At 40.8% G+C, this 18,073-nt stretch overlaps 1 protein-coding gene across 1 annotated transcript; it reads right to left on the minus strand.

Moving 5' to 3' along the window:
- Positions 1–3,827: 3,827 nt before the first annotated feature.
- On the minus strand, positions 3,828–4,226 carry LOC308090049 (DNA-directed RNA polymerase III subunit RPC9-like; the record flags this gene model as incomplete). Its single annotated transcript, XM_080435082.1, has 1 exon — positions 3,828–4,226. One exon carries the CDS (start codon positions 4,224–4,226, stop codon positions 3,828–3,830), a length of 399 nt encoding a protein of 132 aa, XP_080291208.1.
- Positions 4,227–18,073: the final 13,847 nt, after the last annotated feature.

The following is an 18,073-nucleotide window of genomic DNA, read 5'->3' on the forward strand; positions in this document are numbered from 1 at the left end:
TACATTTTCCTGCGCTGTGATCTGGGCCCAGGAAATTTGTACAATTATCCTGCGCTGTGATTGGCCAATCACAGTTTATTCAGGACTGTGATTGGCCAGTGTCACATGACACATGTGCATAGCCCTATATAAGAAAGCATAACTTGAAAAAAACCAAAAATTTGTTTTTTTCAAGTTATGGTTTCGTCCATCATAAAGAGTGTTTCAATAAATGTATTTATCTTTTGTACATGATTGGTTGACTCCATTCAGTATTGTGATTAGCTAGCAAGACACCGCCCACTTCACACAGGGTGTGATTTTTTTTTTACAATGAATGTTGGCTCTGGCCCTCAGAGCCAAACTGCCAGAAATAAGTCAGGCACTGAATGAGTTAAGATCTTGCTCGGTTGAGTTGACCGGTTGAAGTCCTTGACTTCATGTAAAGTCGAAATAGTGACAAACGCTCATAGACTCCAGTGCATTCCGTAATCTTCCGGTTCAGGGCTTTGTCACTATTCGCCAATAGAAGGCTCTGTATAGAAGACTGGTCCGATAAAGTGAACGGACACAGTCACACTTCATCGGCAGAGGAAAACCAGGCACCAACCTGCTCACCGGGAGCAGTTTGGGGTTCAGTGTCTTGCTCAAGGACACAAAAGGCCAGGAGGTGCCAGGGTTTTTGAGCCAGGAACCTTACAGTTCCTGACGGCCGCTCTAGGCCACTGCCACACCTATTGCTGTCAGTGGTGGAAAAAGTACTCAAATGTTTTACTTAAGTAAAAGTATCAATACTTACAAGTAAAAGTCCGGAATTAAAAATTTACTTGAGTAAAAGTACAAAAGTATTGGTATCAAAATGTACTTAAAGTACCAGTTACTTTACACCACTGATTGCTATGGATACCATTTAATTGCTCATGGCTTGAGCAAATGTATCTTCATATCAAAGAAATGCATTATGGATGCTGCATGGGCCCAAATGGATTGATTAATTCCTCTTCCATCAACATGCTCCCACTGGGTCCATTATGGAAAATAACAATGTAATTATGCAAAACGACACACACATTTATTATAACCATATACCCAGGGGACTATGCTGTCCAGTGGTGGAAAAAGTACTCAAATGTTTTACTTGAGTAAAAGTATCAATACTGCAATATAGAAATACTCCGTTACAAGTAAAATTCCGGAATTCAAAATGTACTTGAGTTAAAAGTATAAAAGTATTGGCATCAAAATGTACTTAAATTACCAAAAGTAAAAGTACTCATTATGCATCATTATGCCCATTTCAAGTTTTTTAATAGCAGATCTACAGGCTCACAATGCGTCACATCGCGATGCATTGTGAGCTTGTAGCTCTCAAATGGCCGAAATGTATATAGGGCTGAAGTGGTGACTGTATGTTTTGTAAAAATACTCAAAATCTACAAAGTAACTAAAGTTTTCAAATAATTGTAGTGGAGTAAAAGTACAATATATGCCTCTGAGATGTAGTGGAGTAGAAGTAAAAGTACTGAAAATTGGAAATACTCCAGTAAAGAAAAAATCCACAGTACAGTACTTGAGTAAATGTGCTTAGTTACTTTACACCACTGATACTGATACAGGTTACTGCTCTGTATCTGCTGCAATGGATACTGATACAAGCAGCGAGTAAATGCATTGAATAATCAACAACTGAATGTGCCAAGACAAAACTGAAGTAATTGTTTTTGGAGCCAAGGAAGAAGGATTAAAAGTCAGCTGCTCAGCTTCAGTCGGCAGTGTTGAAAAACACCATCCAAGCCAGAAGTCTTGGTGAACTCTCAGAGCCATATTAATCCATTAAGACCAGGAAAGCATCTGTGTGTCATTCTAAGATTTCTTTGGCTATTCAAAAATTGCAGATATGCAAGCTCATAGCGCGGCACCAAGTGCCACGCTATGAGCTTGTTGATCTGCTATTTTGGGAAAAATCATGGAAAATTTGAGATGAGGGGTCCGCGGCCAAATACATTCGGGGGTCCTTGACATGGAAAAGTTGGAGCACCACTGATATAGCAACATACTGTTAGGATTTAGAAAACATTTTTAGATACGTATTTGTCCGCAGACCCCATCTCAAAATGTTTTGGTCTCATATGAGCTTGTATATCTTATCTATTTTTGAATAGCCCAATGAAATCTAAAAAATTACACCGATGCGTTCCCGGTCCTATAATGGATTGACGCAATTACAAAGTCAGTGTACTATTGAGCTTTTTGATTTATTTCTTGTGCTTCCCTGTCAATGTATTGTTTTATTTTAGCTCATTCTTTTCTTTTCTTTTTCTATTATGAGCAGCTCTTTTGTCAACGTTCAGCTGTAGATAATTGCCAGTGTGCTCTTGTGTGAAGTAGGAAATTGTATTATAATACTATGATAAGCTGTGACAAAGTTAATGTTACTGAGTGGTCCAACAAGTGTCATCAGAGTATTTGAAGTATGTGATGGTGGGTGAGGGGCTGGTACAGCCATTTGTGTAAAGAGGGTATAAGGAAGGAAGGTATGAGGACACAGCCCTGAGGGTATGATACTTACTGAGCCTATTCTAATAGTCTGTGGAAGTTGTCAATCCAGTGGATGAGAAGTGGAGGGATGTTGAGGTGGTGGAGTGTCCTGATGGTGGCGCTGAATGTTGTGTTGAAGGCAGTGTTGATTTTGACAGCAAATTTGTATTTAGTTTTAGTCATAGTCTTTTGAATAAAATTCCATTTTGTTTTAGTCATAATTATTTTAGTCATCTGAAATGTTTTAGTTTTTGTCTAGTTTTAGTCGACTAAATCTACAGTAGATTTATTCGACTAATTTGTATTTAGGCGGTGCCTTGATGGCGTCGTAATGGCTGATTTTACACTTGGTTGCATGCTGAAAATAGCAGATCTACAAGCTCACAATGTGTCGCAGAGCGACGCGTTGTGAGCTTGTAGATCAGCTATTTTCAGAGCACAACACCGGAGCGCAACTAAACATAAAATGACTTGTCTTTTAGTTCTACTGGATCTCTTCTCCACTAGTCCCTCCCTAACATTTTAGTCTAGTTTTTATTTGTTGACAGAATTGTCAATATATTTACTCTTAGTTTTAGTCATCATAGCTTCGTTTTTATTTAGTTTTTATTTAGTTTTTGTCACTGAAAAAAGGTTGTCGACGAACATTTTTTGTCATAGTTTTAGTCGACAAAATCAACACTGGTTGTCAACAAAGTCAACAAAGAGAATTGTGGTGAAATTGTCTGATGAACAGTCTAGGAGTTGGAGTTGCATCCTCTGTCCCTCGTTTGTCCCTGTAGGCAAACTGATGGGAGTCCGACAGCTGGCAGGACGGTGTTCAGGATCCGTTTTTCCAGGTATTTCATGATTATTGGGGTCATTGCGACCGGCCAATAGTGGTTAGGTCCTGGGCGTCTATCTCCCAGAAGATGCCATCTAGCCCTGGTGGTGCTTTGATTCAGGAAATTAAAAACATTTATAAATGTTTATAAACAAGGGAACCAGGAGACCTGGTACTGCCAGACCCCTAGTGGTTGAAATCTGAATGGCCGGACTTCGCATGACGTGTGTGCAGAGGAAAAGAGGGACAGGACAGGAAAAGAGGGACAGACCGACCGACCGACAAAGCCTCATGTAGGCCGACCCCTTGGGTCTGGAAAACAGTAGTGCCTCATCAACTGAAGCCTTCAAAAATACAAAATATTACTGTAAATTACATATCATGTGATTAACTACGTGACATCGGATCGGCATACACTGGCATACTCACTGATATACCGATACCAGCATTTTAGGCAGTATCGGCAGCTTTTCTGATACCGGTATCTCTAATGTCCAGGAAGGATGCCGGTGACTGTCTGAATGAGCTCATCGATCTGCTCCTCGTACAGCCTCTCCCCACACTCCTCTACTATCAGGTGGATCTCCACGGCGGTCTGTGGCCTGAGGTTCAGCAGCTGTAGTTTCTCAGCCTTTGTGAGTGTGTGAGGCATCATGGCGGTGAGGAACTCTTTGACCGTCTCTGGACCCTGCTGCCTGCTGCAGGGCGTCCGTGAGAGGTACTGCCACGTCTCAGACACGATGGTGTCGAGGTTCTGCTGTCTGGCGCTGTGTTTGTTCTTCTTCCCACTATTGTCCTCCTCCTTCCTCCGTTCCTTCATGTCCGTTAGGAGTTTGAATACCTCATAGTTGCTGAGCATAGCAGCATCAGTGTCTTTCACTTCCATGTCTGCAAAGGTATGTGATTGTATGCCCTTTTATATCCTATATTACAATTGGCTATTGGCAGACCACCCTGTCATTTTGACTCACACATGACCATACATAGAGTTCACTATGACTCACACATGACCATATATAGAGTTCACTATGTATATCAAGGATCTCCATATATGGCCATAAAAGGGACAAGGACTGACAGATACAAAGATCTCCATATATGGTCATGCCCATGGGCATATACTGATGACATCAGGGATCTCCATATATGGGCATATCGGTGGGATCGGCGGTGCGACGTAGGTGTGAGGGCCGCGTAGCTGCCCGAAACCTCAAGGGACATAGACATCGTCAGCATGACATCATAGTACTGACATCGGTCGGACGGTTGTAGATCGGCTATTTCCGGCGAAGATATTTGGTGTAGAGGGAAAATAGGAGCGGACCTAGTATAGAGCCAACGTATATAGTTAATATAGGGTTTAAAAGCAGGGATCAGGCATGGTGTGCATTAGGTTACTGCTCTGTATCTGCTGCAATGGACACAGACAGAATGTCTGCTGGTAAGTCATGGTGGTCCAGAGGAGACAGCGTAGCGGCAGCGGCCCACCTGTCACAGACCTCGCTGTCTTCTTGAAGCTAAATCAATATCAGTTCACGCTCCGCTGAGTTGGGAAGACAGAGAGAGGCACCCAGACACGCCTACGAATGCATGTGTTGTGTACAGACAGTGCACGGGTGCATGCGCACGCACACACACACACACACACACACACACACACACACACACACACACACACACACACACACACACACACACACACACACACACACACACACACACACACACACACACACACGCACTCACGCACACGAGTAAATACACACACAGTCACACTTGTTTCTCTTCACTGTCTGCCCCCCATTCCTGTCACCCCTCCACCATCTCTCTCTCTCTTTCTCTCTGTCTGTTTCTCTCGCTCTCAGTCTCTCTCTCTGTGTCTGTACAGTAGCTCTCTCTGTCTCTCTCTCGCTCGCTCGCTCCCTCCCTCTCTCTCTCTGTCTGTCTCGGTTTCTCTCTCTCTCACTCTCTGTCCCTACAGTAGCTCTCTGTCTGTCTGTCTGTCTGTCTGTCTGTCTGTCTCTGTCTGTCTCTTTCTTTCCCTCTCTTTCTCTCTCTCAGTCTCTCTCTTCCTCTCTCTTCCTCTCTCATCCTCCCATGGTCCCTGTATAAGCAGATGGAGATGTTGTATGACAGCTATAGCTGTAACCTGGGCCGCTGCCATTCCATTAGCATGATGCATCGCTGCTGACAGGCGGAGGGGACCAGATGGCTCCCAGGCTCTTAAACCCTCAACCTTTATTCTATGAGAACGTCCTGTCGCTGCAGGGAGACGACATCACGTCCTATCACTCGAGAGCACCTTTGTTAAATTGGACGATCTCTGTGTTACCCAAGGGCAACCACAATCAGAAACAAGTTGTTCCGGGGGCAACCCCAATCAAAACATAGATTCCCGAGCCAGACGACCTTTGCTGCGTGTCACCAGTGGTGGAAAAAGTACATTTATATTTTTACTTAAGCAAAAGTATCAATACTGCAATATAGAATATACCATTGTTACGTTTCTCAAAACAATAACGCCTTTCTCACAACTGCCCACACAAAACTGAAAACCTCACACACAAAATGCTAAACCTGACACTCCCTTCGCAAGATGACTCTTTGCCATCAAATCTCTTAACTGTTCACAAAATGGAACTTGTGTCTTCATTTGGTACACAGCCATATTTTCAAATGACACACACATACCATTCATTGAGTACACACAACTAAGCATTTGATGCACACTACCAAGTATTTACAGCACAATGCAGTGCAAAATTTTAAACACAATCATAGAAATGGAACACACAATGACTCTCGAGAATGAGCCATTTCTCCTTTTGTAAAATGACTCAGTGTAGGCCTACCCTTTTCATAGCCGAACATAAAACAGCACACAAATATGCAGCCAAAAAAGTTTTATTTCGGTACATGATTTAGGCACAGTGTTAATTTCATTGAGTAAAACTCTGACGTAAAATGAATGTCGACTATATTTTTTCGCTGACAAAAACTAAATAAAAACTAAGCTATGATGACTAAAACTAAGACTAAATATATTGACAATTTCGTCAACAAATAAAAACTAGACTAAAATGTTAGTGAGGGACTAGTGGAGAAGAGATCCAGTAGAACTAAAAGATACGTAATTTTATGTTTGGTTGCGCTCGGGTGTTGTGCTCTGAAAATAGCAGATCTACATGCTCACAACGCGTCGCGCTGCGACGCGTTGTGAGCTTGTAGATCGGCTATTTTCACCATGCAACCAAGTGCTAAATCAGCCATTACGACGCCATCAAGGCCAAAATATTTTTTTGTATATGCTATAATCTTATGATGTTTAGTCGACTAAAGCTAGACAAAAACTAAAACATTTCAGATTACTAAAATATGACTAAAACTAAATGAAATTTTATTCAAAAGACTATGACTAAAACTAAATCAAAATTTGCTGTCAAAATCAACACTGTTTAGGCATCACACCTCCGGTTCCTGTCTGGCCAGAGGGCCTCATCTACATCACAGGCAATGTTCTGCCTGTCCAAGCAGCGTTGGAAGAAACGTGCATGAAGCCCTGACAGGCCACAACACTGACGTCGCCACAAGCTCACCAGACCTGAATGTTTAGGATTTGAATATTCGTGTGTTGTGGGTCAGGGACGTGCAGAGAATGTTAGAGGGGCAGGGGCTGACATTTCTAAAAGGGCACTTTTGGTGAAAATGACGAAAATAGCCGATCTCCAAGCTCACAACGCGTCGATGCCGCACTCAACTAAGTATAATCTAGATTCAAGCCAATACTGGAGATGCAATTCTTTCAACATAAAATGCTGCATACAAGTTCAGGAGAGTTTGGAAAAGGCAATTCTCTTGAACGCTGCGTTCAGGTACGGCATGGAAAGGGGGCATTTGCATTTGAGGGCACTTTTTACAGGAGAGTAAAAGGGCAGAGGCTCAAGCGCCCTTTGATGTCTATGTGTGCACGTGCCTGTTGTAGGTTGATGCTTTGAGATTTTACGTGAGAAGTGTGTGCAACAACTGAACATTGTGCGTAGTGTTTGGACAACAAGGTGACGTGTAATTGACATCAGAGTGTAAAGAAGGAAAGTCAGAGTCTAATGCAGATAAGGGAGTGTGAAGTAGTGCCAAATTGGGTCGAGAATTATAGGTACATGAAGTGAAGGGTGTACAAATTGTGCCGAGTTTTCGCTTTTGTGTGTGTTAACAATGGTGGAAAAACTGTAAGTGACTGGTACTCAGTGACTGGTTTCTGTTTAAATCAGTTTGTTAGATGACAATACTATATGACGCCTCTGGGAATGATGGACGCACAACAAATTCATTTCCCTGGTCTCCACAATTCCTTCGGCCTAATGAGCAGACTCTGCTCATGTCCATAATCCCACAGCCCTATGTGCCCGCTCTCCTGCAAGAACTATCTATTCAAGAACCGCTCATTATCCACCCGAGGAAGTAAATCCTCTGGCAACGCAGAACTTCATTAGAGGCCTGTAGCACCAGATCAATATTTGTCAATTGATCGGCTGCAGATATATACTTATTAGGCTGCAGCATGGGAACATGCGAAGGCAGAAAAGATGTGAAACATTCTCAGTAATCCTGTGGACTGCTCCTTGCAAGATATTTCATAAGAATGTGGCCATTTTCCAGTGGTGTAAAGTAACTAAGTACAGATACTCAAGTACTTAAGTAAAAATTTTTGACACATTTTGAGTACAAGTTTGAGGTACTTTTACTTTACTGGAGTATTTCCAATTTTCAGTACTTTTACTTCTACTCCACTACATCTCGGATCCAAATATTGTACTTTTACTCCAGTACATATTTGAAAACTTTAGTTACTAGTTACATTGTAGATTGATGATTAGTATTACAAAACATAGGCTACATTAACCACTTCAACCCTATATACATTTCGGCCATTTGAAAATACGGTGCGGTGCAACTGTGAGCTTGTAGATCGTCTATTTTCAAAAGATTTGAAAACTTGAAATGGGACATTCTGCATAATGAGTACTTTTACTTTTGGTACTTTAAGTACATTTTGACTTTTACTCGTAACAGAGTACTTCTACATTCCAGTATTGACACTTTTACTTAAGTAAAACATTTGAGTACTTCTTCTACTACTGCCATTTTCCCAGAGATTGTTTTATAATATGACGCATAATACAGTGTGGTTTCTACGCCTAAAACTCTGCATTTCATATGGTTTTGGGCTGGCAAATAATTACAAACTGAATGTATGTATTAGTGATTTATCATTTAAGCCCAAACTTGTAATGTCTGCCTAGTAATTTTAATGCAATACAAAGAATAGTCCTTAGTCCTACTGGGACTATTCGTAACCTACTGTATGTCGGTGGTTCTCGACCTGTGGGTCGGGACCCCCAGGCCAGGGGGGTGCCCACATGATTTTTTGGTGGGTCCCCAGAGTAAAGTGACAGTTTAATACCTAACATTTTTAACTGTTGAAATTTTTTTATGAAAAAGACCATTACTGCATCAACAAACTATACTAAAAACTGGTCAAACATTGGCCAAATTGTCAAATAATATAAGAAAGAGGCAAAATTGTGAAAATAGACGATCTACAAGCTCACAACGACGATAGAGCCGGCTATTTTCCACAATATTTATCTGTGGAACCGAGTCAAACTAAATGTAATGCCTCAACTCCTACAATTCCAAGTGCTTGTCAGGGTGGGGGAGGGCTAGAAAAATATGATTATTTTGGGGGGGTCCCTAGTTCAAATATGATTCTTTTTAGGGGGTTCGTGGCCTGAAAAGGTTATGAACCACTGACCTATGTCACCTTTCACCTTTCAACCTTCTGGTAGCCCCATTTGGAACCTCTCCCTCCGCTACCGCTCCGAGATGAGGTCCCACGCAGCTCGGTGTCGTTTTTAGCAGGACATTTTCAAATATTTTCCACTATACGTGATTCTTACCCTTTTCCACACATCGTATCCAAAAAGTACAGGTTTTCTGCACTGCTTTCAGATGTTTTTAACTTCTAGCAGCAAAGAATACGCATTTAAATCGCTTGAAATGTCAGCCTGTGGCCATGTTTTCCCCAATGCAATGGGAAAAAGGGTACGAATCATGCATAGTGGAAAATATTCGAAAATGTCCTGCTCAAATGGCACCGAGCTGAGTGGAACCTCATCTCGGCGCTATATAGCGGAGGGAGAGGTTCCGATTGGAGCTAGCGCTCCTCTCTGGCTGCTCAATGTTCTCTGGCTGTTGCTGCCAGAGCACCTGGAGAAGCGCAGGCTGTATCGACAGTTGAGACTGATTAGTCTTTTAACCACCTGTCTGTGGCCTTGGGGGGGTCGGTGGTCCCTGATTTACAATCACAGCCAGCCATATACCAGTGGAAGAAAGCAGTGTTTCACTTATACTGGTCCTCTGGGATCACCGATACTCCCGGTTCTCTACCGTACTGTAGCAGGAGGTTAACTGCATAGTTACCGGTACCCCTGCCTATGGTTGTCTTTGTCAACCCGGCTGTCGAACCTGTGACTAAGCTACTAGCTAGACTCCGGCAGTGTGTGTAAAGTAACTAAGGACATTTACTCAAGTACTGTACTTAAGTCCACTTTTGAGGTATTTTTACTTTACTGGAGTATTTCCCATTTTCAATACTTTTACTTCTACTCCATTACATCTCAGAGGCAAATATTGTACTTTTACTACGCTACAAGTATTTGACAGCTTTAGTTACTAGTTACTTTGCAGATTTAGATTATTACGAAACATGCATGAACCACTTCAGCCCTATATCCACAAGTTTCCTAGGGCGTTGTGGGCATCACTTCCTGTCGATTTGATCAGGTATCAGGAAACGATGCGACGCATTGTGAGCTTGTAGATCTGCTATTTTCCAAAGATTTGTATACATGTTAAACTTGTGAAATGGGACATTCTGCATAATGAGTACTTTTTACTTTTGGTACTTTAAGTACATTTTGATGCCAATACTTTTGTACTTTTACTTTGATTACCGGATTTTTACTTGTAACAGAGTATTTCTACACTGCTGTATTGATACTTTAACTGAAATAAAAAATCTGAGTACTTTTTCCACCACTGGACTCCGGACACGCGCTGAATGTGTTGGGACAAGACTTGTTTTTTACTCATTAAACCTTTCTGATGCTCAGCGAGGTATCAAGGGATAATCAATGAGGGAGCGGGTCATTATAAACAAACCCCTTCACCTCCACTATCGCGTTGGGGGTCTAATCACCCTTATTTCTCAATAATGACCTGCTCCCCATTGATTATCCATTGCTTAGCATTTACCTGAGCAGAGCTAGACCATGGACATGAAAACTAGAGAGAGAGAGAGAGAAACAGACAGAGAAAGAGAGAAACAGACAGAGAAAGAGATGGGTGGAGGGGGTGACAGAGAGAGAGAGAAATTGTACAGGACTACAGGCTCACAATCTACTGTAGGCCTACTTAAAAATCTATTCAAATACCACGACATAATTTTGTCCGATCAATCACAAAGTCTTGGAAGAACATTATACATAGAGCATCTAAAATCCTCCTGCTGCTGCCATGATATTTGGCAAAACAGGCGTTTTTCTAAAATGTTTCAAATTGCAGCCTCAGATCTTCTAAATAAAAAATAAATGTCTTTTCTCTCAGGTTTCTCCCCACAGGCCCTGAAAACTGGCATCAATCAAGACTCAAAGAGAAGAATAATCTATTCTAGACACCTCACTAATGAACAATTAATAGGCAAATATTAAACCTCCCGTTTTAAGTACAATAATTGACAAAGCAGTTTTTCAATCCAACAAATGTGTTTTTTCTTCTTCCAATTAAAGACAAAACTGTAAAAGTAATTTTTGGAGCCATGGAAGAACGATTAACAGTCTCAGCTTATATCGGTAATGTTATAAAAACCACAACCCAAGGCAGAAATCTTAGTGTATAGTCCTGGACGCATGGGTCTGAATTTCAAGAGAGCCATTGAGAGAATTACAAAGTCAGCCTCCTACACCTTAAGAATAAATCAAGGATTAAAGAACTTATCGCTCAGCAGGATTTTGAAAAATACTTGTCTATGCATTTCTATGACTTGACTACTAGGTGTCTTAACAGGTCTCCCTAAGAGAAAAAAGAGGCGTGCAGCTCATAGGCGCGGAGCTCACGAGCTGTGCCACGCTATAATGAGCTTGTAGATCTACATTAAATTTTTTAAACTTGAAAGTCTTTGAATATATATTTTTAAAGCGAACATTTGTAACTCAAATCTTTGCTTCTGGGGGGATATTTGGAGATGGGGATCCGCGGCCAAATATAACTTTGACATGAAAAAGTTTGAGAACCACTGATTATATATTATTTCAAAAAAACTTTCAGATTCAGAAGATATTTGTAGAAACCCCAGAAGCAAAGATTTTAGTTTAAAAAGTTTGCTTTAAAGAATATATATATATTCAGAGATTTGCTCAAATTTTCAAGATTTTTCAAAAACAATTGCAGATCTACAAGCTCGTAGCGTGGCACTCGGTGTGATTGATCAAAGCAAAACAATAGCAGGTTGGAAAAGCTGTTACATAATTTGAACCACACAGGCTGTTGTTTGACGGAACACCAGCCCAACACAACCAGAATAAACAAGCTAGAGACATTCATAATACAAAGAAGATCTTTAGTCCACATGATAGTCTTTCAACTTGTGCAAAAACAGACAGAAAGATTGCAACAAAGATGTAGTTGCCTAACCTCCTTGAGGGGGTCCCCAGCTAAATGATGGATAGTGAGGAACCAAATGGACCCTTATGGGTCTGTAACTCCGAGTGTACAAATGGACAGATTGTACAAGTGTCCGAGTGTACACATGGAGCCAAATGGACCCTAATGGGTCCATTTGGTTCCATTTGTACACTCTCAGAGTTTAACATTAATTAACATTGATTTTACAATATAAATTGAGGTCCCAGAGATATAAATGTCATTAAATGGGGGTCTCTGTAGCCCTAATGCATGTCAAACTGGGGGTGCTTGAAATTAAAACGGTTGAGAATCACTGCTAGAGCCGTAAAAAGCTTCCCTTTGGGGGGTCCACGGGCTAATAAGTGTCCATTTGGGGGTCCTTGACATGAAAAAGGTTGAGGTTAACCTACATCATGGGATTGTGGCTCCCCCTGCTGCGATAGACCTGTTGTGCCAGTTGTGGACATTTATTGATGTCATGTCCTGAATGCCTTGAATTTTGACAAGCCATGCATTAATAAAGGCTTTTTGTTATACTTTTCTTTCTCATCAGATGCAAAATTGCATATTCGGCCTATATATTATTTATGTTTTTAATAAGATTTGAAGCTGCTGATGTAATACTGCTTTTCAGCAGCATTACATCATAAATTCAAAGAGACATGTTGCACCAGATGAATGCTGTCCTTTCTGCTTTTATTCCCAGCTGGATCATCAGGATCAAACCGTGACAGAGGAGCTTGGCTTGACTGACATTTGACCTCAGGGAACCTTCGACATGAAGCACGTTCCTCTGGGAAGGGCAGGCGAGGAGGAGATGAGACGAGGAACTTTAAAAAAATAGATGTAGCCATTTTCCAAACCATCACGCTTGCTTATTTGGTATTTCAAGTACAACAGTCGTCCTTCTGTGCTGCGTTGACCCTCTGACATCTGACTCAATGCTGCTATTGGAAGCACAATATGCTTGTGTAGGCCTACAGTAGTTGTTTTGAACCCATTAAGACCGGGAATGCAGCACGTGTCTTTTTTTTTTTCTTTCTATGGCTATTCAAAAATAGCAGATATACAAGCTCATATCACGGCTTGTAGATCTGCTATTTTAGAAAAATCGTGAAAGTTTGTGCAAATCTTTGAATATATATATTTTATATTATATATATATATATTTTAAAGGGAACATTTGTAACTCAAATCTTTGCTTCTGGGGGCCCCTGGAACAAAATATTTGTCAAATGTTCGCTTTAAAAATATATATGTTTACAGATTTGCACACATGTTCACGATAAAAAAATAAAGCAGATCTACAAGCTCATCGCACGGCACTCAGTGCCACGCTCTGAGCTTGTATATCTGCTATTTTTGAATAGCCAAAGACATCAAAAATGAAACAAAAAAACTTTTAAGAAACAGTGAAGATAGTCGATCTACAAGCTCACATGTCGGTTATTTTCACCCAAAAATATTATACGGCTTAAAGCGGCACTATGTAAAAAAATATTATGAATAAATTGTAATTTTGTCCAATCTGTATGGTAGAGTATGTTAATAGAATATAATTAATTCAATGGACCCTTCGCTAAACCCCACCCCAAAAGCGATTGTCCAATGCCAGCTTAGCAACCGTTGTTAGCCTGGCACAGGTCTGGCAAACTTTCGTCACCTGCCATAGCTGTCAATGTTATTTCGCCCGCACACACACACACACACACACACACACAATCATTTGCAACATAATAGCAAGAACAGGAATACCACGATAACGCAATGGTGATTATGAACCAGCAACAGATTCCACTTACCCACAACCGGAGGGTTCTTTTCCCAAGCTGAAATCTGCGCTTAAACTGGAAGGCTATGGCTGTGCCTGTGTTGTTGAACACATACACAGCTTAACGTTGGGAAAGTTACACGACTCACTCGCCCAGGTGGTGTCAATGATACTAATCACCGTAATCGTAACAAAATTCAGAATCCCAGCGCTGCCTGTTTCGAATTCCGCACGTTAAAGTATATTCATTCATTTGTTCGTCTATTTATTAACTGCTACTGTAGTCTTACCCTGCGGTACATGAAAATTCCTGTTACAGTCATGGATCAACTTCAACCTGGTGTTTGCACTTTCTCCATTTACGGTCCGTACATCTATATAAACGCTCAGATTTCAAATATAAATTGCTTATGCTATGGCCACGGATGTTAAAATTATGCTCGGGAATCTCAAAAGTACCCGTATATTCTGTGTTGTTCAATAAAAAGCATTTTAATCCGATCGGTGGTCATTTTCTCATAGAGTTATAATGTATCAGAGTGCAATACACCTACCAACCGATAGGGTCGCTTAGTTGAACGCATATGGAGAAAATGGCCACCGATCAGATTAAAATGCTTTTTATTGAACAATACGGATGATACGGGTACTTTTGAGAACCCGTACATAAATGTAACATCCGTGGCCATGGGATAAGCACTTTATATTTGAAATATGAACGTTTCTGTAGATGTACGGGCCGTAAATGGAGAAAGTGCAAACACCAGGTTGAAGTTCATCCATGACGGTCGAGACAGTCGACCGTCGCGTATCCATGGCTATTACTCCCTCTAACATTTCCCGTGTTTTTAGTTCATTGAAATAATGTCATGCACATTTGTCCAGTGCATAGCCTACTGTAGGCCTTGTTGACTAGATTTAGAAGAGATTTTGAAGCTATTGCTGCTGAAATGATCGATAATTTTTAAGGGGAAAAGCCGTCATTTAACATGCAAGTCAATGGGTGAGAAGCAAAGTTTGCCAGGCGCTGCCAGACCTGGGTGTGACTAACTCCGCACCACCAGTCACAGAGTGGAGTGGGTGGGGCTTAGCGAAGGGTCCATTGGGGTGGTTGTATTTTGTCTCCCTGCTCTTCTATTGAGACATTTAGATCGTGTCAAAGGTCATGTCTCACCTAGACACAGGATCTGACACAAATGTTGTCCTGATGGTCAAGATTCAATTTATCCCCGGAGCAAGCAAGCAGGCTCTATTAGCTCAATGGTAAAGAATTTAGCACCCCGGTTCAAATCCGGGAAGATGAAAGTTACATAGTGCAGCTTTAAGTGGTTAATTCATAATGTGTTTTTGTAAGTTTGGGTAGACACAGTTTGGGTCTACAGTAGGAGGTAGTGCAGTGCCTCGCTACAAGGCACTGCAACAACTCAAAATGAAATGGTAAAGAAAATCATGCATGCACAGTACACAAAATCTATAAAAATCTAAAGGAATCAAACAACACAAGGCTAGCTTATATAATGCGAATCATTTATTTGCAGTCTGTCGAGCATATGACAATACCTCAAGATCATGCAGAGATCTGTGATCTTATAACGATGTAGAGAAAAGCTATTTTACTTTTTATTTTATTTTATATTTTGTACAATTATGCCAGTCTAATTGACATTGTTTGCTGAATGCTGATTTTATTTTATATTATGTACAATTATGCCAGTCTAATTGACATTATTTGTTGATTATGCACAATTATGCCAGTCTAATTAACATTGGTTTTTTTTTTTTAATTGTATATTATGCACAATTATGCCAGTCTAATTGACATTGTTTGTTTATTTTATTTTATATTATGCACAATTATGCCAGTCTATTTGACATTGTTTGTTATGTGACTGGCTTCCTATAAACATGTTTATGAAAAAGAAGAAAAGGAAAGAAAAAGATTCTGGTTTTGTTTTGTTTTAAAGGACCACTTTTCATTATAATTGGTCCTCATTAACGGTCATTATAGGATGGCACCATTTGTGTCTACTTGGTCTGAGGGCTGTGGATATTTTTGAATTAAAAACATATATATCTTAAATGTTTGGACATTTTTGAATAATTTAGATTTTTTTTTACACTTTGCCATAGTTTGCAATAGTGTCTTGTGTTTTGCATTTGAATCACAGAACGTGGTCAAGTGCGCCTCCTAGGGGTTGATGTGTAGTGCTGGCCCCTGTAAAAGTCAAAGCCTGGCCAAAAAGTGTATTTTAGACGTGAGGTGGGGAGCTCTGTTCCCACTAAGGAAAGTAGGCTTTCAACATCTTAAAACCGTCTTTGTTTTGGTGAGTAGCGAAAGTGTATTTTTTATTTTGACTATTGATTGATTGATTGAAATTTTTATTAGGCAAAATAATGTAAAACAACACAGTTACATTTATAATGCTTTTGTCTAAAAGGTCCGGCCAAAAAAGTCCTTGCAGACTTGTTTCCGTTGGGGTCCTTGAATTAATTTCATAGACTAGAGGCTGCGCAACCTGTAGCCCTGGTCCAGAGCGTTAGTGAGTTCTCTCAGGCCAGGTGCAGATTTTACAGAGTTAAGAGCTAAGCGCTTTTCAACCAGCAATAGACCAGCTGAGCCGTGACATCCGCAAACAAGAACAAATTGCAACAAAAAAAATTATCCTCCCCGTCGGGGAATTGAACCCCGGTCTCCCGCGTGACAGGCGGGGATACTGACCACTATACTAACGAGGAATGAAACAAATGCTGAATTATTCGTTATATAAATGCTGTTGCATGACACTTTCTACTTTCGGTATTTTCAGCACATTTTTATGCCAATACTTTTGTTCTTTTACTCAAGTACATTTTGAATTCCGGACTTTTACTTGTAAGGGCACGGTCACCAAAATATGGTTGCCTGCTGATAAACTCATGTTGTGCGCGGCCGATAATTATTCTGCAGCCAATATGGTATGGCTTTTACCACATACCTGCCAACCTCAGACCGTCTTCATATTGTACATTATGCAAAATTGCTGCTATACGAAAACGTATTGTTACTGCACTGTTTCTTATTTTTGTTTTCATTTGTAATAAAATGTCACTGACATCACAAGGTATTCTTCATTTTACGTATGGTCCAGTATATTATTAATTCATATCAGTCACTGTATTCCAGTGGGGCAACCGGGCAAGGCAGCCTACTAAGTGTAGTCTTAAACAAAATATAAAAACCTAACCCTAACCCTCAACAGAGTCAACACTTTAGCCTACCAGCAGGCGCATTGAGCGCATAAACGCCGCGTGTGCGCCGCGACACGCGGAACGATGCGCAAGACCATCAAACCACGCCATTCCCATTGGAAAAGCGTTGGCAGATTCCGCCCCATAGGTAAAATAAAAGTGCGGTGTGACCATGCCTTAACTGAGTATTTCTACATTGCAGTGCTGCTACTTTCACTTAAGTAAAACAATTGAGTACCACTGATTCATTCTCATATTGCGTGGATGTATTTATCTAGGTTAAAAGTAACGTTTAGTAGTTAGTCTGCACTGCAGTACCTTTATATAACCATTTGATGTCGCCACAGATTCAGACGAGGTGGCCGGCGATTGGACTGTAAACAGAGTCCTAACGATTCCTACCAGGTCCTAACCATAGATATTAGAAACCTAGATACCTCATTGGCCTCTGCAGTTCATTGGGGCGACTGGTATCGCAATACACGGCGGAACTTCCGTCTTCCGCAGGGAACCTGTCACTCAAAGTGACTACAGGCCAATCACAGCGCTCACAGTGCGTTGACTACTGGCCAATCACAGTGCGTCTTTTCCGGGACTTGTCAGTGCAATGGTTCTCAACCAGTGGTCCGGGAACCACCAGTGGTCCTTGGGGGGGTTCCAGGTGGTACCCAGCTAAATGATGGAAAGTTGATAACCAAATGGACCCTTATAGATCTTTAAATCTTGAGTATAACATTTCACACTGTCAAGAGTCAAATTGTTAAACATCTGCATTACTTACTAAACAAGTACACAATTAGAGAACGTAAACAATTGTTATTTTGACAACATCTTATCGAACGATAACATATTCTACGTTTTGGGTGTGAGAGGCTAAAGCTTATCAAACGGTGTTCCGTGACTCAAATGCTGAATAAATAATGGACCTTGATATGAAAAAGGACCATGTCTCTTAGTTGAATTTCACAAATAGAGTGTGGAGTTTGCCAAGT

Source organism: Gymnoscopelus braueri, assembly GCF_963280865.1.
Source record: "Gymnoscopelus braueri genome assembly, chromosome: 8".
Lineage (NCBI taxonomy): Eukaryota > Metazoa > Chordata > Actinopteri > Myctophiformes > Myctophidae > Gymnoscopelus > Gymnoscopelus braueri.